This window comes from Benincasa hispida, chromosome 1 (genome assembly GCF_027475165.1).
Source record: "Benincasa hispida cultivar pf3 chromosome 1, pf3_genome.v1.1, whole genome shotgun sequence".
In the NCBI taxonomy this organism is placed as follows: domain Eukaryota; kingdom Viridiplantae; phylum Streptophyta; class Magnoliopsida; order Cucurbitales; family Cucurbitaceae; genus Benincasa; species Benincasa hispida.
In genome coordinates this window covers 41,954,579-41,976,927 of record NC_143478.1, presented here as the reverse complement: position 1 = coordinate 41,976,927, position 22,349 = coordinate 41,954,579, and the positions used below count along the sequence as shown (strand labels likewise).

The 22,349-nt window shown below is 30.5% G+C and overlaps 1 protein-coding gene across 1 annotated transcript; it reads right to left on the bottom strand.

Annotated features, from left to right (window-relative positions):
• Positions 1 to 10,397: 10,397 nt before the first annotated feature.
• On the bottom strand, positions 10,398 to 10,931 carry LOC120077252 (cold-regulated protein). The gene has a single exon (XM_039031150.2). The coding sequence runs from the start codon at positions 10,819 to 10,821 to the stop codon at positions 10,588 to 10,590; it is 234 nt and encodes a 77-aa protein (XP_038887078.2). The 5' UTR covers positions 10,822 to 10,931; the 3' UTR covers positions 10,398 to 10,587.
• Between the last annotated feature and the right edge of the window lie 11,418 nt (positions 10,932 to 22,349).

Sequence of the window (22,349 nt, the reverse complement as noted above, 5' to 3'; positions counted from 1 at the left end):
GAAGATTTTTTTTTGTTCAAAATAGTTAATATTATTAATTATTGTTAATTTTTATCATATGGTTTGAGAGGAGAACAAACCTACTGGTAACATCGCAACCAAGCTTCCTCTTAAGGATGTTTTTTTATGTGGAAAGATGTTTATCCATATTAGAGATGTTTATTTATCCCTTGGGGTCAGGGCCCCACAAGGACCCATCCTAGACAAGGTGAAAAATCTCCGATTGGACGGGAAATAGGGGAGGGAGTGAGGTTGATTTTTTTTCCATTGACCAAACGAGGACGAGGATGGGAATTATATTCCCTGTCCCCGTCACCGACCCCATCCCCCCTGGTTCCCCATTCTACTCCAATGAATATAATATATATTTATATTTATATAATAATGATAATATTATAAATATTATGATAATAAATGCCCATTAGATGTTCATTCTTAGTATTCATTGACCATGTATCATGATGCCCTCATTTCCCAAACTGTTGTTCATGTGTCTCAACATTACACATTATTAGTGTCCATATAATCCACCTCCTACTTGCCAAATTGCTTGTAAATAGTGGCACTTGGTGGGTTTTGGAAGATACACATTGAGTAAAAGATTGGAGAAAGTGGAGAAATCCATCCTTTTTATTTTATTTACTTTTATTATTTATTTATTTCATATATTTATATATTATGTTTAATTTATTTTAATATTTATTTATTTTATTATTATATTATATTTATTTATTTTAATGTTATATTTTATTGGTATATGTGTTCCTGTTGTGCTCCTCAAATTCACAACACCTTATCAGTACCAGCACTATCGTTTTATCTGCTAAAGGTAGATCCTAAATGTATATTGGTTTTTCTCTCTCTGCATTATAATTAATAAATTAAATTTTGTTTTACATATTTGATATATATTAAATTTCTAATATAAATATAATATTTTGTAATAGTGTTACTATGAAAAATATTACAAAATTAGAATTTGTACGATTTGATATTAATGGCGATAATTCTTTATCATTAGTGCTTGATGCCAAAATACACCTGGATGTTATAAAAATATGATCATCGAAAAATAATTTTTCTTCCTAAAGCTCGTCGTAAATGGATGCACTTGAGGCTCCAAAATTTTAAATCCATATGTTAGAGAAAATATTTTTCTACATTTCGGATATGCTCCTATATTAGCAATATCGAGAGAAAGGTTTTAAACAATATTCTGAACTATTTCATGTCTTCTCGTGGCCGAATAAAATAACGAATTATTGATGAAAAGTCATGAATCTCAACCAACCCGGACGACACCATTCCCTGAAATGAACTTTGTGAATTTTAATAACAATCATGGTCGTGGTCAAGGTCGTGACCGTGGGAAAAGAAGAAATAACTATTATTTTCGTAGTGGTTGTTCTAATCATTCAAATTTCAAAAGAACCACAAAAAATGATGGTCACAAGATAAGAGTTCAAAAAGTATAAAAAATAAATGCTTTCGATACGGGATGACTGGGCATTGGTCACGTACTTATCGTACATTAAAACACTTAGTTGATCTCTATCAAGCATACCTGAAGGAAAAAAAGAGGAAAATATGGAAGCAAATTTTGCATACAAGGATAATGACATATTTGACCCATCCCATATGACAAATTTGGATGTGGCTGACTTCTTTAAATCGGCAGAATTGATGGAACATCACGCGTTTCCTTTGACTTTGAAAATATCTAGAGTTAATTTTATTTTTTTTATTCATATCCATATTTTTTTTTCTTCTTAGTAGATGTTAACCTTTATATATTCCCATTGTTGTTTTTCTTATTGTAATTATTTTCTTTTAGTGAAGAAACTTAGATCATTTTCATATGTTGGGTGACTAAAAAATGAGTAAAAAAAAACTATGTTTGGCAGACAGTACAACTACACATATAATACTTACAAGTAGAAAATATTTTTCCAAACTGACAATGTTGGAAGAAAAAGTCAATATGATATCGGGTTCTGCAAACCTAATTGAAGACTTTGGAAAAGCAAATATTATTTTGCCTAGAGGAACAAAATTTACAATTGACAATGCATTGTTCTCTAGTAAATCAAAGAGAAATCTACTTAGTTTTAAAGATATACGTTGCAATGATTATCATATCGAGACTGATAGAAAGAATATATGAAAAAAGTATATTGGAAAAAAGTTGTCTATTTTATCTTCTAGATTATATTATACTTATATACGAGTAATTGAAATATATGCAACAATGAACCTAGACATATTTACAATTTGGCATGACAGATAAGGTCATCCAAGGTCTATAATGATGAGGGGAATTATTAAGAATTCAAATGGACACTCATTGAAGAGCCAGAAGATTCTTCAACCTTGCTCTGAAAGGAAAATTGATAATTAGACCATCACCAGCTAAAGTGGGAATTGAATTCCCTACATTTTTAGAACGAATTCATGGTGATATATGTGGACCTATTAACCCACCAAGTGGACCATTTAGATATTTTATGGCAGTAATAGGCGCATCCAGCAGATGATCCCACGCGTGCTTATTATTAAGTCGAAATCTTGCATTTGCAAGATTACTTGCTCAAATAATTAAGTTAAGAGCACAATTTCTTGATTATACAATTAAGACCCTTCATCTTGATAATACTAGTGAATTTACATCGCAAGCTTTTGATAATTATTGTATGTCAATTGGGATAAGTGTCGAACATCCTGTAGCTCATGTTCATACACAAAATGGTTTAGCAGAATCATTCATAAAACGTTTGCAGTTAATTACTAGACCATTACTTATAAGAGCTAAGCTTCCTACATTTGTATAGAGACATGCTATTTTGCATGCAACGCCACTTGTATGCATTAGGCCAATATCTTATCGTAAGTACTCACCATTACATTTAGTTTATGACCATGAGCCAAATGTTTCCCATCTGAGAATGTTTAGATGTGCAGTATATGTTCCAATTGCTCCACCACAACGTATTAAGATGGGTTCTCAAAGGAGGTTAGGAATATATATTGGATAGAATTCCCCATCAATTATTAAATATCTTAAACCTCTGACGGGTGATGATTTACTACATGTCAGCTGATTGTCATTTTAATGAGACAAATTTTCTAATATTAGGGGAAGAAATTAAGAATCTGAAAAAATAAATTACATGGAATGCATCATGATTGTCTCATTTAGATCCTCGTACAGATCAATGTGAACTTGAAGTTCATAAGACAATTCATTTGTAAAATATAGCAAATCTGACATGAGATGCATTTATAGATGCAAAGAAAGTAATTAAGTCACATATACCAGTTGCAAATGTTCCATTGAAAATTGATATCTCAACACAGTAAGTTATCACTAATGAGTTTGGAACATGCCAAAAGCGTGGTAGACTAGTGGATTCCAAAGATAAAAATCCTCGAAAAAATAAAAATAATTAATAGTCAAGAAGACTTGGTTGTGGGTGTAAATACTCATGAAGAAGTTCATGACATGACTAATGAGGAAGGTGGAATATATAAAGATGATAATGAGATTTCAATAAACTATGTCATGAGAAAAAAGATGGAACCGAACTCATGTAGTTATTGACAATATTTTTGTGTATAATGTTGCTCTTGATATTATATTTGAAAATGGAGATTTTGAACTAAAATCTGTTGAAGAATGTCGACAAAGAAAAGATTGGCTTCAGTATAAAGAAGCAATCGAGGCAGAATTAAACTCACTTTCAAAAGTCAGGTTTTTGGAATTCGAACACCAAAATGTGTCAAACTTATGGGATACAAATGGGTGTTTGTGAGGAAAAGAAATGAAAATAATGAGGTCACGAGATATAAAGCAAGACTGGTTGCATAAGGTTTTTCAAAAAGACCTGGTATTAGTTATGAGGAGACATATTCTCTAGTTGTGGATGTAATTACACTAAGATTGGTTTGATTGTGTATGAAAATCTTGATATCTTATGGATGTAGTCATAGTATATTTATACGGATCTCTTGATAATGATATTTATATGAGAATCCCAAAATAATTTTAGGTACTTGAAACATATAAATCAAATTCCTGAAAATTGTATTCAATAAAGTTACAAAGATCGCTATATGGATTGAAAAATTAGGACAAATGTGGTACAATCGTCTGAGTGAAAATTTGTTGAAAGAAAGATCTCAAAATAATCCAATATGTCCATGTGTTTTTATAAAGAAACCACAGTCAGGATTTGTTATTATAATTGTATATGTTGTAAATTAAATATAATTGGGACTTCTGAAGAGCTTTCAAAGGCAATAGAATATCTTAAGAAAGAAGTTGAGATGAAAGATCTTGGAAAAATAAAATTTTACCTGGGTTTACAAATTGAACATTTAACGAATTAGATATTTGTTCATTAGTCAACTTATATAGGAAAAGTTTTGAATATGATTTACATGGACAAAGCACATCCCTTAAATATTCCAACGGAAGTTCGTTCACTAAATATGAAGAAAGATATATTTCGACCTCAAGATGATAATGAAGAACTTTTTAGTCCTGAAGTACCATATCTTAGTGTAATTGGTGCACTTATATATTTTGCTAATAACACTATTGGGTTGTATGTTCTAAAACTTGCAATTTTTCGTGTTAAACCTATTCTATTATCAATAAAGATGTTATTGATCTTTATTGATGTTTATTCAATAAAACTATTATTGAATATGTGAATTGCACTTGTAAAGTCTAAATCCAATAAACTAAAGATCCATGACTATTATATGAATACATGAACTTTATGTGGAGACATAAGAATGAATCAAATTCAGTAAATAGCCAAAATAATCTATAGTATACGTATAACGCTGGGTACCTTATTCTAGTAACACTATCGGATGCAGCCCACTCTATAGTTGTTACAATTTATTGTAAAGTATTACAAATGAATTTATCATGATTCATTCATGCATTGATATGAGGAACGGAGGCATCCTATGCAATGAGTTTGCATAAGATCGGACAAAAAATTAAGTCCTTCTTACTTTATAGTGTTGTTTACTATTTAAGACTGGCTATTTTAAAGCGATGACCTAGGTAACTTGACCTTAATCTTGAGCTAACTATGAACTCCTATTTATTTGGGATTATCCTTAGATTTGTATGGGTGGGGGTTGACTCAATAACGTTGGCTCAATAAGCTTCCCATTTCAGGAGTAAGACTGGACAAATAGCTGGGGACATAGGGTGCAAGACGAAATTTACTCCTATCCGCTTTTAGGGATAGTAGAGAGGTTATTCCCTTAAGTGCTGACTTCAAGTCTTGAACAAGGGCCCTACCCTCTCATTGGCCCGAGAGGGACTCGGTTTAATGATTGGATCACAAACCAATTGTTCATTAAAGGATCAGTGGGACTTAAGGAGCAAGATGGAATCTCGAGGGGTAAAACAACTTATGAACCAGCCATTATTATAAATATCCAATGAAGGGTTGACTTACTCATCGAGGTTATATCAAATGGACACATAATATATCTATAGTGAAGGGAGTGCAACTACAAGCTATAGTGGACAGTCTTGTTAGTTAACGAATGTTGATTAACTAGGTTAAAGAGTTTGGCCGGTTAGACTCGGATCGTTGAAGCCCATGATCTGTAGGTTCATCAGGTCTTCCTGCTAGCTCACTACAGATAAAATTAAAGAACTAGGTGAAGTGAGAATTTGAAATGTTCAAATTCGGGCTTTAGGAAAACTTGTATTTTATATGAGATATAATTTACAATAAAATAATTTATTTATTAATTAATTATTTTTTAGAATATTTTTTAACATTAGTATGAAAGTATTTTTTAAACTTGATTAATGTGATTAATCAAAGTTAGGTGTAAAAAATAATTTCATATGTGATATTAAATTTATTTTTAAATATTTTCTAAATTATGAAAATGTTTTTCATAAAATATTGATTTATTTATCTTTTCAATTAGTTCATGAAAAAATTCAATTGTTGGATTTTCCCACTAACTAAGTGGACTTTGAAGTGTCACTTCCCAAGCTTAACACCTAAAGATTACATGCTAGTGGATTTTGATGTGGAAGACGTGCAAAATAGGATTTTGCTTGAAATTTGTCTTTAAATAGTTTGGTTTTTCAAATGTGTAAAAACTAATGCTTCTTTGTCTTTTTACTTGACTCTTCCACCAAAATCTCTTTACTCTCCACTTTTCTAGAGTGAAATTCCCTTGTCTTCACTAACAAAACGATCCCACCACCGTGTTCTTCAACTGAAGAATAGCGAGGATTTACCATTGGTGGTGTCAATCGAGCACAGAGAGGAAGATTGTAGTGGATTCTATAAAGGTTGTATTTTCTAACCCTTTATGCATGCTTATTCTTAGTTTTATGTAATTAGAATGTTATCGATCATTCGCTTCCACTATTGCATGCTTTCTTTATGTTCCAACAAATACAAGATCAGATATTGCATTTTCAGTAAATTTATTAGAAAGATATAGTTCTTCTCCAATAAAAAGACATTGGAAAGGAATTAAACATATACTCCCTTATCCTTGATGAACGATTGATATGAGTTTGTTTTATTCAAATAAATCAAATTTTGATCTAATTGATTATGCAAATTTTGGATATATACACAAAGCTAGATCTCAAATAGGTTATATATTCACATGTGGAGGAACTGTTGTATTGTGGCAGTTAGTGAAACATACCATAACGGTTACTTCTTCAAATCATGCTAAAGTTCTTACAATTCACGAGACTAGTCGAGAATGTGTATGGTTAAAATCATTGATTTATCACGTTAGTAAAACATGTGGCTTGCTTCTAATAAAAATCTTCCAACAATATTATACAAAGACAACACAACATGCATATCCCAAATCAAATAATGATATATTAAAGGAGATAGAACAAAGCATATTTCACCAAAGCTTTTCTACACTCATGATCTTGCAGAAAATGGCGACATCACTGTACAACAAATTTGTTCGAAAGATAACCTGACAAACTTATTTACAAAGACATTACCTAACACAATCTTTGAAAAACTGGTGCACATCATTGAAATGCAGCAGCTCAGAGATTTCAAGTGATATTTCTATGAGGAGGAGTAGATATATTTTTTAAAAGTATAAAATATATGAAATATGTACTCTTTTTTTGCCCCTTTACTAGGATTTTTTCCTAATAAGGTTTTAACAAGTCATATTGAAGAAAAGCAGACATGAGGATTTCCATAAGCGACAGAATGATCATTTCAAATTCCATTCGAAATTGAACATACATAATTACAGTAAAAGAAACGAAAACTCATAGGTCATGCACAATACGAAATTACAGCATGCTTTCAAAAGAGATCAAGGGATAAAGTATACATACCTTTGAAAACTCATGCTTCAAACTCCCTCGATCATGAACGCTCGTTCAGTCTCCAAGACAGTAACACACGAACACTCAAACACAACGACCGCAACACAACACGATCAACAACAAACACGAAATCAACGATCTCCAAGATCACGAACCCAACGAATGGCCTCCAAAACCTCGAACACAATCAAGTTCAGTGAGGACACCACCATAATGGTTACCTTGGTATTCTCGGTGTGAGAATCCAGAAGTGTGGGCTCTGTGTGGAATTGGATAGAGGAAGATACCAGAGGAATAACAATCGTGTAGACGATTGAGCAAGTGGGAGATAAGAAGTGTCTATTATATAGATGAATGCTCAATCGTATAGAAAAAGCTGTGATCGTTTAGCTACAACCAGCTGAGTGAACTATCGTATAGTGTCACTCCACGATTGTTTAGTCTCTCTTTCAGCTATCGTTTAGTGAAACAATTCCACTTGACAGCAAACCATGAGTTTCTTTCCGAGAATAGAAACTCCTCTTTATTTAGAAAAACATTTTTCCTTTTTATCTCACGGTTACAATAAAATTACCAATAACCTCCCACTTAATTGGTTATTAGAGAAAAAGAGATAATTATCCATTAATTAATATTATTATAAATATATATGATAACAAACTTACCATATTATATTTATAACTTATAGTTTTAATATTTCATCTCATAAAACATATAAACCATAGCTCTTTTTCTACTTTATGGTACTTATTATAAATCACATTTACATTAATCCCCCACTTGATGTATCTCATACATCACACCGATCATATCATATATAATCGAATTTCCTCTTATCAATTTGAACATTTTAAATCAACACCAAGAACTGACTCTCAACTTGAATCCAATGAGTTACCAAGGGGACCTTATGAACCTGTAGCTTGAAGCTCTAACGGTACGTGAATAACCTAAACTCTTTAGTCACGGGATCCACCATCTGTTAACTGCTAGGCACTCTAGTAAAGACTAACAGCCACACTTTCCTTACTACAGATATATTTTGTGTCCATATCAACCAATCAACAGTACGATAACCCTTCACAGATCGTTCGCAAGTACAACTAGGCCAATAACCGTTATGCTCCTGTAATTACATCTAACTTCTTAAGTACCACTAATCCCTCTAATGAACATAAGTCATAGTCCTACTATGAGGACTATGATTGAATCCTCTCTACTAAAGAGAAGTTGTGACCACTATGTTCAAGACCTAGAATCAGCCCTTAAGAGAGCAATCTATCTACTTACCCCTGCTTTGGGGAAGGAGTGAATTTCATCTTGTGTAATTGAGTTTCTAGCTTCCAAATCAGACAAATCCCCAAAAAGATAGGCATGTTGAGTTGGCAATCTGGCCACTCTCGCCCATATTAATCAAAGGACCGCCCTCAAAGGCAAGAGTTCCCAAAACACTCAAGATTAAGGTCATGTCACCCTTAGTCGTTTAGGTGAGATATAAGTTTCAAGTATCAACAGCGTTATATAAAGAGACTAGTCTCCATATGAATGGTCAGGATCTACCATCTGTAGTAGTTCACAATACTTGTAAGCCTCTACAAAGCGGGTCGTATTCGTAGTGTTACCAGGATCAGGTATCCCTCCTTAATCCTCTTATACTACAGACCTTTTTAGGTTATCACTTAAGACATAATCCACTTATATATCTCATATACATGCTTAAGTTTACATATAATAACCATGGAGCTTTGTTTATTGAATATAAGTGAATAAATGCTAAATAAAATAACTCTTATTTTATTCATAACAATGTGTACCATTTATAAATTACGAGACTTCGGGAGAATTAGGACACCAATCCCAACACATATTTCATATGTATAATGAGTATCTAAGAGGGAGTATTATAAATATTATGATAATAAATGTCCATTAAATATTCATGTATAGTGTCCATTGACCATGTGTCATGCTCTCATTTTCCAAAGTGTTGTCCATGTATCTCAATATTACACATTATTAATGTTTATGTGATCCACCTCTTTATTTAATTTTGTTTTTTTTTATTTCATATATTTATATATTATGTTTAATTTATTCTAATATTTATTATATTATATTTATTTTAAGATTATATTTTATTAATATTAACATTTTTTTGTTGTGCTCCTTAAATTTACAATAAATAAGCATGTTATTATCATTACTACTATTATTATTATTAACCCATATCTTTTACAGTTAATAATAATTATTATTACTTTTATAATTATTATAATAATTAAATAATTTTTATTATTGTTTCTATACACACTATACAATATAAAAAATAAGTTATTTTCTAATTTTTATTTCAATTTTTTTGTATTTTAAATATTTTTAAATATTTTAAATATTTAAGATTTTCTACAAATAGCTTTTGTTTAAATAAAAAACTATGTAAGAATAAATTATATTTTTATATATATAATTTTATTAACTTTTCCAAAAATTTTATAATATTTTTTTTAATAAAAAAATATATTAAAAATAACTCATTTAATGCATATAATTTTATTTAGATTGAAAATAAAAAAAAATATTAAAAATAAATATATTAAAATAAAAAACGAAGAAATTTCTTCAACGATAACCAATCTCCGTAAATTCCTCAATGGAAATTTAGGGGAGACGGAGAATGATTGAGAGCCGAAATGGAGATGGGAAAACCTACCCCGTCCCCGCCCATGGATATCTCGTCCATATAATGTTTTTACCGTCTTGATTAGAGCCCCCTGGTGGTTGTATTTGTTTGTTATGTTTGCATGTAAAAAAATATTGCTATAATTGGATATTAATATTCTTTGTTAATTAGAAAAGGACTAAAATTTTGTAAACAGTAGAAATAAATATTAAATAGAAAATGAAAATATATTTTGAGGTTCAAACACATTCATTCTTGTGTTATGACAAGACGTTGAGTCATGGATCTACCTCATAAATTTAATTATATTTATACTAATTGGCCAAAAAAAAAATTTGCAATAATAACTGAATTCAACTAGATTTATTTATTAAATTATTATTATTATTATTTTGGGCTATCCATAGGGTATATTTAGACTATTATTTTTACTCTTACATGTCATCCACTATTATTAGTATACATTCAACTTAAACAGAAAAAGAAAATGAAATAAAAATAAAAAAAGCATGTTAAGGAACCGCATTAAATGCGTCTCTCAAATAGGAACCGCATTAGACACCGACGGGTAAACGACGGTGGCCGGATGCCCCATGATACGGCGGCCCTTGTGGTGGCGGAAACAGTAAACCAGAACTCCGACCGGCCACTCCACCACCGCCGCCACAGCGAAGGCCAAGAACCCCAGGGTCGGCCCCACCACCTTGCACCTACACGGATTGCTGTGGGTCCCACATTCGATGCAGATCGGAACGCCGATTCCAACAGCCATTCGCCGGTATTAGTCACCGGAACACGACGGAGTTTAATGGAGAAGAGGAAGATGCGCCGACTGTGAAAGGGAATGGATTAGGTCAAAATAGGTAATTTGGGAATTTTAGGGGTTTCGAGGAATTTTTATTTATAGAGGGAGGGTTTATGGAAATTTGGGATTTTAATGGACACGTGGTGGCTTCAGAAAAGTTTTTAGACACGTGTCTTAGAGTTGGAGAGTGGTACAGATGTCTTGGTGTTACTGCTTACTTGAATTTGGGCCCAACCGATGTTGCTAATGGGCCAAAAGTAGGCCCAGTCTGTTTTTGCCAGTTTTAAACAAGCCCAATTTTCTCCACCTCTACCTTGAACAATCCTCCAAATTTGGAGAGCAAAATAATATTTCATAAAAAGGGAAAAAAAAAACAAAAGTGATTTTAAATTCATTTGATGTGGAAAAAGGTTGAGCAACTATATCAGCGAATGTCATTTTACTTGGTGGAAAGTGGAGAAACGAGTCAATGATACAAGTCAATTGTGTTATGTCTAGTTTGACATTTTTTTGTGTAAAGTAAAAAAACTAAAATAATACGTAAAAAGAACAAAAGAGCCGTCATATTTTTCCAAATAATTTCAAACCAAAATGTTGGAAAATTTGTAATAGGTAGCAAAAAAATATAAAGATATTTGCAAATATAGCGAGGGTTGAAAATGGCAAATATAGCAAAAAAATTAAATCTAGTTTCCGATGTTTTTTATTTTTACGATTTTACCCCATTTGTATATCAATAGCCATATCGGATATAATTTATATTTTGGTATAGCAGTCAACTGATATATATTATATTTGGTATATCAATCAATTTATATACTTTATTTAAAGAATATCATTTATACAACTGATATATCATGACTTTAATTGTGTTATGACTGATGTTGTTTGTTTGATTATGATATGTATTATTTTTAATTTTTTTCGTCTAGATATAGTTGATATTGATGGTATATATTAAATGCATTAATTTTGTCAAGTGATATACCAAATATAAATTATATTAGTTAACTTGTTATATTTTCAATTTTCTTTATATGATTTCAATATTATATAAGTTATATTTAATTTGGTATATCAATTATATAACAAATATTTTATATTTTATATATTAATGTATTGATATACCTGATTTAGAAAGAAAAAAAAACAAATTAATAATATTTTTTATATAACAAATATGAAGTATATTATTTAAAATGATACTTAAATTAATTTATCAACATTCCATATTTTATTTAAAATTGTAACATGAATGTATCAATAGTATATCAGTAATCATTAAAAATCAATTTTATGTACATTTCTAGTGTATCAATAATATATCACTCATGATCTAAAACTATTTGAAGTATTGAATTGCTATATCAATAATATATCAATAATACTCATTCAAAATTCATTTTCAATATATATATAGAGAGAAAAAAGTATATATATTATTAGTGCATTCATAGTTATAGTTAGACATTTATGCAAAACTCATTTAAAGTATAAATTAGTTTATTAATATTGTATCAATACTCATAAAAAACTACTTTCAAGTACATCATTAGCGTATCAGTAATATATCAACATTTTTTCTAAATAAAATTTAAGTATAACATTGATGTATTAGTATTATATCAACATTAATTTAAAATTCATTTCAAATATAAAACCTTGATATATCATTAATATATCAGTACTTCTTAAAAATAAAATTGTCCAATTATATCAACTATATATTAACATGTATTCAAAATCAATTTCAAGCTAACATTGGTTTATCGATAGTTTATCAACATTCATTCAAAATGATTACTAACATAACGTATTGAAATATTATAAGTTGGTTATAATTTACTAGAAAAACAATATTCTATGACAAACCAATAAATGATTGAAAATAAGTCCATAAATAATAGTAAATTAACAGACACTTTTTGACTGATAAATATAGTTTATGAATAGTAAATTTAGTATATACGTTTATGAATAGTAAATATAGTTTATGAATACTAATATACCAAATATAAAGTATATTAAATGTCTAATCTATCAAATATAAATATATCAGATAAATTATTGATATACATGCAGATACACCAATAAAGATAAATGTGGAATAATAAAAGCAAAAATCTCGGTTTATGTCTTTTACTAGATTCACAAATTTTTAAAAACCATGGCTAAATTTGTAAATTTAAGAATGTTTTTTTGCTATTCTTACGAGTGCCCTATTTTAAAATTATTTTCTTAAAACATTTAATCTAATTCTTTTGTATTTTATGATATTAAATTTATGCTAACAAATCGATATTTCTATCTATATTTCCACATTTTACTGAATTTGACATCGACAATAAAGGTGAATCGACATTTTCGTTCTATTGTCAAAAATTCATGAGATATAAAAAATAAACAACAAAATATCACTAATTTAAATAAATATAATTAAGTAGTAAACATGTTAACTTGTTAAAAAAGCGTAAAATATTTCTTCATTAATTCACATTGTTAATCTTTTTGTTTTTATAATTTTTCAAAAATCACTATAAGAATTTTGATTTTTTCTCGATGAAACTTTTTCCAACGCCAAAAAAAGCGTGGTGAGAGCTGATTTTTCCTGAGGCTTTTTTTGGTATTGGGAAAAAGATAATTTTCCAACGAAAATTTTAATAACTTCGAGAAAAATTGGCTCTCACGATGCCATTCTCTTGGACCGTCGATATAAAACACATTAGAAAAGAATTTGTTGGCCTCTCCCAACGCTAAGATTGCAGTGTCGGGAGATAGTGCATATCCCGACGATATAGACGAGGCATCGAGTTTAAAAAAAAGATTGGAAAAATATTATTAAAGTTACTAGAGAACGTACTTAGCCCAGCGGTTTTATGGGCATCGGGATAGAATTAAAACCCTCATCTTTTCCCACATCCTTTTTCAAAAGCTGCCGTCCGAGAGCTCTTTTCTTCTCCCCTGTTTTTTTCTCTCTTTTGTTCTCCAAATACCATGTTGTCCGGAGAGCTCAACCCACGTCATCCTTGTCGGAGAGCCCACATCATTTGATTGGTGCTATTGTTGAGCCAACCACTGGTGGTGCTTCTGCACTTAATTTCTTTGATTCGACGTTTATTTATTAAGTTCTTTGAGATCTTTCATTTCTACTAGTGGATCGAATTTTTATTTCGTCTCATTCATGATTGAGTTTGTCGAAATCGAAAATTTTCAATTTGATGCATTTTTTAACAATTAGGGAAATTTTTGTTTAACTAATTTTAATTCTGATTTATTGTTATCATCTTCCTCCTAACGTAATGATGTGTTATTTGATTGCCTGCTCGATGTTTGAATCACTAATGTACTTACATTTTTCTTTTATCATTTTGTGGTCGCTTGTGAGTACAAAGGATAGGCCTTGGCTAGAAAAGAAAATTGAAGTTCCTAGAGAATGACATTGTTTTGAAGAAAAATAAGTGTAAATTATAAATGAGGTAGATGAAAGTTTTGTTGAAAAGTCGTGAGAGTTATTATCCCCTAAGGGAGTAGTGATTGAAATCATTTAATCACAATGGTTTTTCATGTTTGCTTTTTTTTTTTTTTTTTGGCATCATTTCCTTATATTCTTCTTGATTTATTCCATATGTATTGTAGTTCATATTTTTATTCATATTAGATAACATTTACTTAGTTTAAGTATTCAATTTAGTTTCGTTTTCTTCTATAGCTTATGTTGTTCCGAACAATGTTCCTTCCATCTTTACCACATCAGTTTAATTTGTTCTTCAAGAGGTATGTGTTTTTTTTTTTTTTTAATCTTTAAAATTGTGTTAGTTTGATTTGTTCTTCAATTTCTTGTAACCTCTAAAATTTCAATTTTTAATTTTTTTACTATTCGTTAAATTCTACTTTTGGTCTCCCATAAAACTTAATACAAATTTTTAACATAACTTGGTATAAAGGTAAATGCATAGTTATGTTTAAATTTAAGTTTAAATTGAGATTTAAGTTCAATAGCTCCATATTTGTGTTTATGTTACCTTTGTGTCTAAATTCATTGATAGTTCCGAACTTGTTTATTGCCCAAACTCTTGGAAGTTTCTTACTTCAGCTACTTCTTCTTGCATCATCTTTTTCTATTTCATTTTGATCTTTCTTTGTTTGATTGGATTACTTTAAACTATTTCTTTTTTGTTCAATTTCTAGGGAGTTTGTTGAATTTAAGAATTAGAGTGAAAATGTAGGTGTTGAATAATCTGCTCTGTTTATTTTAGTTGCACCTAGCTTCTATTTTGATTCTTATGTGTTCAATTATTGTGTGTGATTCTCTCTTTCATTTTTTTTTCCTGTTATTATCTATTTCAGTACTTCATTTTTATTTAAATTCTTACTGGCAACATGTGATAAAGATGCAAAACCTATGAAATCTCCAAATTCAAACCAATGGCTTTGGATTTGAAAACCACAATGCAAATGATAAGAAAAAAAGAAAAAGGAAAAAAAAAAACAACCCCAGATGGGAATGATAATCCTTGTAATAAAGGAAAGAGACCCTTAAACGAAAACTTTATTTTGAAGGATGATTGGGGAAATTCACCCAAAAAAGAAACACAAATAAGAAAAAATGAAACGAAATTAAAAGTATTAATATATATTTTAACTTGGGTTTATTATTTGTGGTCGAATATAGTTCTTAAATAAAAGAACACTTCTAACAAAAAATTAATACTTAAAGATTGAAGCCATAAGTTATATTATAACTAATTGTCTAAATTATATAGGTTCAACTTATCACATATATTATTAAGAATGGATAAAGAGTGGATTAAGATTAGGAGCAAGTTATCAACTGACTTTGCAGAAGGAATACCCCAATTCTTTGAAGTTGCAAAACTTCTTGTTAATAACTCGGGAAAAACAAGATGTCCATGCATAAAATGTATGAATGCAATGTGGGAGCCAATAGATGGAGTTGAACATCATTTATTCATTAATGGAATTTCTCTATCGTATCCTCAATGGATATATCATTGAGACCTAGTCGACTTGTCTAGAGGATGCAAGAGTCACACATCTCAGTTTTATTGTGATATCGAGTTTCCTCAGTTTTCTCCAGACCCACGAAATGTTCCTTCAGGACTAGTTTCAAATGGCTTCAATCCATTCGGGAATATGAGTACTTCGTATAGTATATGGCCAATTGTGCTCATTCCTTACAATTTGTACCTTGAAAGTGCATGAAGGAGACAAATTTCATGGTCTCCTTTCTTATACCCAAGCCAAAATCTCCTAAAAAGGAAATTGATATTTACTTACAACCATTGATTGAAGAACTAAAGGAGTTATGGAATCATGGTGTACAAACTTATGATTGTGTTAGCAGCGAATACTTTCAACTACGCGCGAGCTTATTATGGGCTATTAATGACTTTTCTGTGTATGGTGACCTATCTGGATGGAGTACCAAAGGTTACCAAGTACGTGTTATTTGTAAAGAGGATACATCATTATTAAGGCTAAGAGGAAATAATGTTTTATGGGCATTGACGTTATCTTCCAGAGAATCACAACTGGCACAAGAGCAAGCGATATGATGGAAAAGTAAAACGCAGACCTCCTCTAGTTTTCATGGATGGAGAAAATATCTTATGAGTGGTGAACTTTTTAAACCTTTTCATGCTTAAAAAACATCCAGAGAAATGCAAAAAAAATGAAAACAAAGTTTAAATTGGAATAAAAAAAAGTAGATTTTTTCTAACTTCCATATTGGTTAAAACTCTTATTAAGACATAAATTGGTTGTTATGCATATCAAAAAAAAAATATTTATGATAATTTGGTAGGCATATTGTTAAATATTGAAAGAAAGAATAAGGATACAATTAATGCTCTTTTGGATTTAGAAGATCTAAATATACGAAAAGAACTATACCTGCAAAAGGTAGGGGATAGAGTTGTAAAGCCACACGTTGCATACACATTGACTACTAGTGACAAGGTTGCATTCTGTAAGTGGATGAAATCAGTCAAATTTCTTGATGAATTTGTATCAAATATATCAAGATGTGTGAGTGAGAAGGATGGAAAACTATAGGGGCTAAAAACTCACGACTATCACATTCTGCTTCAGAGGCTTCTTCCAATTGGTGTTCATACTTAAAAAAAGATATGTCCACTGTTGTTGTTGAGTTATACAATTTTTTCTATGATCTATGTGCAAAAACAATATCTATAGGGGATTTAGATCGATTACAAAGAGACATTATAATCATACTTTGTAAGTTAGAAAAAGTATTTTCACGGTATTTTTTGATGTAATGATGCACCTAGTAGTCCATTTACCCTATGAAACAAAAGTTGTGGGTCTAATTAGTTATAACTGGATGTACTCTATCGAAATAAGTTTACGGACATTGAAACAATATGTAAGAAACAAAGCACATCCTGAAGGTTCTATGGCAAAAGTGTATATAATGAACGAGTCGTTGGTATTTTATTCTTGGAATTGAGACGAGGTTCAATATAGATGAAAGAAATGATGACAGAATTATAGGGAATGAGATATATGGTGAATTTCAATGTTTAGACAAAATACACGACCATTAGGAGTATCAAAAGTAAGGACATTATCGAGAAAAGAGAAATGTAGTGCACATTGGTACATCTTGAACAATTGCATGGAAATAAAATCTTATCGAAAGTATGTTTTGAACATTTTATTGTAAGGGAGTGTTTGGCTCACCAACATGAGTTGAATTGAGTTGGTATAATATACCAACTCATTGTTTGGCCCACCAACTTTAAATGTTGGTGGAGTTGAGTTTATACCAACTCACCCAAACTCTCCCTTCTTCCATGTTTTCAATAACTTCACCCATCGGCCACTATCACACTTTGAGAACTAACTCCGAGCTCTGACAACCACCTCTAGTGACAACTCCGGCGACCAACTCTAGTCTCCAACAACCATCTCCGATGAAAATTTTGACAATGAAATCCAGTCTCCGACAACCACCTCAGATAGCAGCTCCGGCGACCAACTCCAAAATCCCATTCTGGCCTCCAATAACCGTCTCCGGTGAGCTAACTCCAAAAACAACCTTCTCATTACCAACTCCGATGACCAATTGGCTCTGACAATAAACTCCGATGACTAACTCCAACAATCATCTTTGAAGCTCTGACAACCATCTCCGACTACAAACTTCGATGAAAACCACCTTCGATGATCACCTTTGAGTGAGCAACTTTGACGACCAACTTGAGGCTTTGACAACCACTTTTGACGATAAACTACGACAACCAACTCTAATACCACCTTCATACAACTAACTTTGGGCTCCGACAGTCACATCCGACTATAATCTTCACTGAAAATCATTTTCAACGATCAACTTCAATTACCACTTTTGCTCGACCAACTTTGATATTCGAAAACCACCTCTGATGACAAACTTTGACAACCAACTCCAATACACCTTCATGTGACCAACTTCAGGCTTCGAAAACTACCTCTCACTACAAACTCCAGCAAAAATCATCTTCGATAATCAACTTCAACAACTACTTCAACTACTATAAGACTAATGGCTGTTAAAGTATGTTGTAAGGTTGTTGATTATATAAAAATTATTATTTTGTCTACATTAAATGCAATATTTATACGTAATGAATTCACATATCAAATGAGTGTTAAGAATGTTTAGACAAAAAGTATGTAGTTGAAAAGTATGTAACATATAACAAAAAAAAAACTATAAAATAAATTTTTTTTTTCCTGGAACATTTTCTAGCAAGAATTTGTGAAAAATAGAGATTTGTTCTCTAATGATCCTCCAAATTTAGAGGAAATGAAAGTGGAACTGTTGAAGAAATGTGACGACATTCCATTGGCTGTTACGATGATGGAGAAGATTTAATTAAAAAATTTACGACATAATAAAAATATAAAGCAACAATAGGAAAAAGAAGAAAAAGAAGAAGATAATAATGAAATTCATGGAGAAAAATTAGCAAGAATCAAATGTTTTGATTTCGCTTTAGTTTCTCATTTTATTTAACCATATTTCTACAAGAAATGTAATGGGTTAATTTTCGTTCATTTCCCAAAAAAGAAAGAAAGAAAAGTTTTATAAATTAAAAGAAAAAAATTGCAATCCATATTTTATTCAAACAATGATGGGTAGAATTATTGAATAAAAAACTTTCAAAACAAAAATAGTAATCATAAAAGCATGTTATTTATAGTTCAAAAAACTACATTATATACCCAGACATATGAACTCAACTCTGCACCCCAAACACAGACATATGAACTCTAGACATCCTATCTCAACTCAACGCCCCAAACAACCCCTAATTGATGATTTTGATACAAATTGTGAAATAGAAATTTGAAATATGCCTCTTTCTTATAGGCAATATTTGAGACTAATTCAACATGAAACTCAAAGTCATGTTTATTTATATGAAAGACACCAGTGAGGCTCTCCTGATTGGTTCAAATCTCATGTCAGTGAGATATTAAAAGACAAGTAACAATTCCATTAAATTAATGTGAGTGACATTAGTTTTCAAGATCTAGTGTGTTATATTGAATTAACAGGTTCTTTCATTGCGTGAAAATAGAGATGTTTCTAATGATATATATTCACTAGCGATGGGGTCGGCTTCAGATCTGTGATCATACAGTGAATTTATTGTTAATAGAGTACGCCATCATAGTATTGAGCGTGATAATTGTTCGAGTATGCAAAATAGTGGGATCATGGTGCCTTCAAAAAGTGAAGGTGGAGTGATCTTCATAATTTCTGTGGTGTTATCAATGAAGTCTTGAACTTCCAGTATGCCAAAAGAAGACGTGTAATTATGTTTAAGTGTACATGGTTCGACACATACCCTAAAAAGACCAATAAAGTACACATGGATTTGGAGTATATATTAATTAATACAACCCATCGTCGATTTGTTAACGAGCCTTTTGTATTTGCCGGTCAAGCTAAACAAGTATTTTACCTCAATGATCCCAAATATGGCAATAATTGGAAAGTGGTGAAGTAGTTCAAAACAAGTGTGTATGGGACATGCCAGAAGTAGAAGAACATGAGGATGACCAATCTGAGTTATTAGAAGTTGTGAATAGTGTTCTTTATACAATTGATGAATCAATGAATGATATCAGTTTATATAGAGTTGATGTTGATCCTATAGTCGTAGAAGAACAAATAATTCAGCGAGTTGATGACGACTTCATAAATTATGAGGAAGAGGATGTACAATCATCTTCTGATAGGAGTTTGAGTCTCGATGAACATCTTAATGATACGGGATAATCATGTAAATTCTTTTTCATTTAGCAACATATGTATTGTTGTATAATATATATTTTTGTTTGCATAGGAAAAATGGTAGGTCACACCAATGAGGAGGCTTTAGTGGAGTATTTAGAGTCAAGCATATCGGTGCATCATCCTCCGTAGAAGAGAATTCAGGTTATTTTAGATACACATATTTTTTTTATAAAAATATGTATAATTTTTATTTAAACCAATTTTTAAACTAACGTATAATTTGTATAATTTATATTCAATTTGTAGTTAAACCAACGTATAATTTCTTCAAAGGTGAATTGTACGACTAGTAGGATGGCCAGCAGATACTATCGAAATATTGATTTGGATAAATATGTCCAAGAATTTGGAATACCAACATTCGGGAATCATTTTCTGTTTGTTATGGAACATGGAGAGAGGTATCAAAAGAATCTAGATAGCTTATTAAAAGTCGATTAATGGTAAGATGGTTATTTGATACTTTACAAATTATATATATGCGTGTGTATGGATATTAATTAGTTTTTTTTATAAAAAAAAAAATCTGAACCATTTTCATTTAAACTTGTCCAACTAACTGGTCAATGATTTCATCAATAAATAGATGAAAAATTCATTTGAAGAGTACTGGTCGAAACTACATAAACACTATAAAAAATATGCAAGTCTTAAAGAAGCACGAGCGTACCCACCTGATCGACTTAAAAATGCCATCGAAGATTGATACTTTTTATGCACTAAGTTTGAATCCACCAAATGGAAAGTAAGAACTTTTGTGTTTATTTTGACTTACTTATATTTCAATTACTCATTTCCTCTTAATTTCTCATTTTATTAAAAAGTGACAGAGACTAATCAAATGAATCGGTCAGCTCTAAAGTTCACTCATAGAGCTGGTTCTAAGATTTTTATACACATACGAGAATCCACGGTAGAAATAAAAGTATTTCTACTTTTGATTTGTAAGAAAGTATTATTAATATCTTCTATATGAATTGTTTTATAGAAAGGACTCGACGGTCAAGAAATGGACCTAGTAGATAGATTTAAGCATACACACTCTAAGAGTGACAACTCGTTTATTAATCAGGACACTAATGATGCATATGTAAGTTTTTATTCCTTACTATAACTTTATTTATATACAATTGTCATACAACTATTTATTTAAATTATTGATGTAGAGTCAAATGGTCGAGTTGAGAGAAGCTTCCTCCTATAAAGGGTCTAAGCCAATATCAGAAGAAGAAATATTTGTATTTTATACATATGCTACTATACTCAGTAAATTATGTATTTTATATTTTAACTATCTTTTATTAAAAATTACTGGTTGAATTTATTTTATTGTTATACTAAGTTTGCTCGAAATTAAATAGTTTTATATGATATTTTAAAGAATGCGAATAAAATTATTTGCGACACTAAAGTTATAATAGTTTACGATTATAGCTATTATTAATAATAAATAGTAGCAAGAAATTGTTATAATATCTACTATAATATTTTAAAAAGCTATAGAACATATATAATATTGAAACCAAATGTTATAAAAACACAAAAAAGAAAAAAAAATGCTATAGAAACAAGCATAGTAACAAGTTTATTGTTATAAAGAGTGCTATTAAACAACAATCATAACATTAAAATTATGCAATAGAGAATTTTTAATAGCACTTTTTATGGCATTAAAAAAATATTATGAAATGTCGGGGGCTTTTAATAATATGTGCTACGACAGCATGCCTCAAATGCTATAGAAAATATTTTATAATGTTTATTTATCGCTATAAAAAAGGCTATAAAAGACTTTTTACAGCATTTTCTTACTACTACAAAAAAAACACTATATAAGGTTTTTTATAGTGTTTTCTGATAATGTTCTTAAGTTCATTTGAATTTGTTCATATTCTTATGTTGGGTTTAAAATTGGTATAGGGGTAAATGTATAATTATGTTTAAGTTTAAGTTGGGTTTTAAATTCTATATTGAGTTTGAGATTGAAATGTGTAAATATGAGTTGGTTTGTTTCAATTTGTTAATGTTCTTAAGTTGAGTTTTAAGTTTTATATTCATTTTGAATATAGTTCATTTGAATTTGTTAATGTTCTTATGTTGGGTTCAAGTTGGTATATGGGTGATTGTCTAATTATGTTTATATTTAAGTTGAGTTTTAAGTTAT

Excerpts from the sequence above, each read along its gene's own strand:
- LOC120077252 (XM_039031150.2), bottom strand. The coding sequence starts at position 10,821 with ATGGCTGTTGGAATCGGCGTTCCGATCTGCATCGAATGTGGGACCCAC.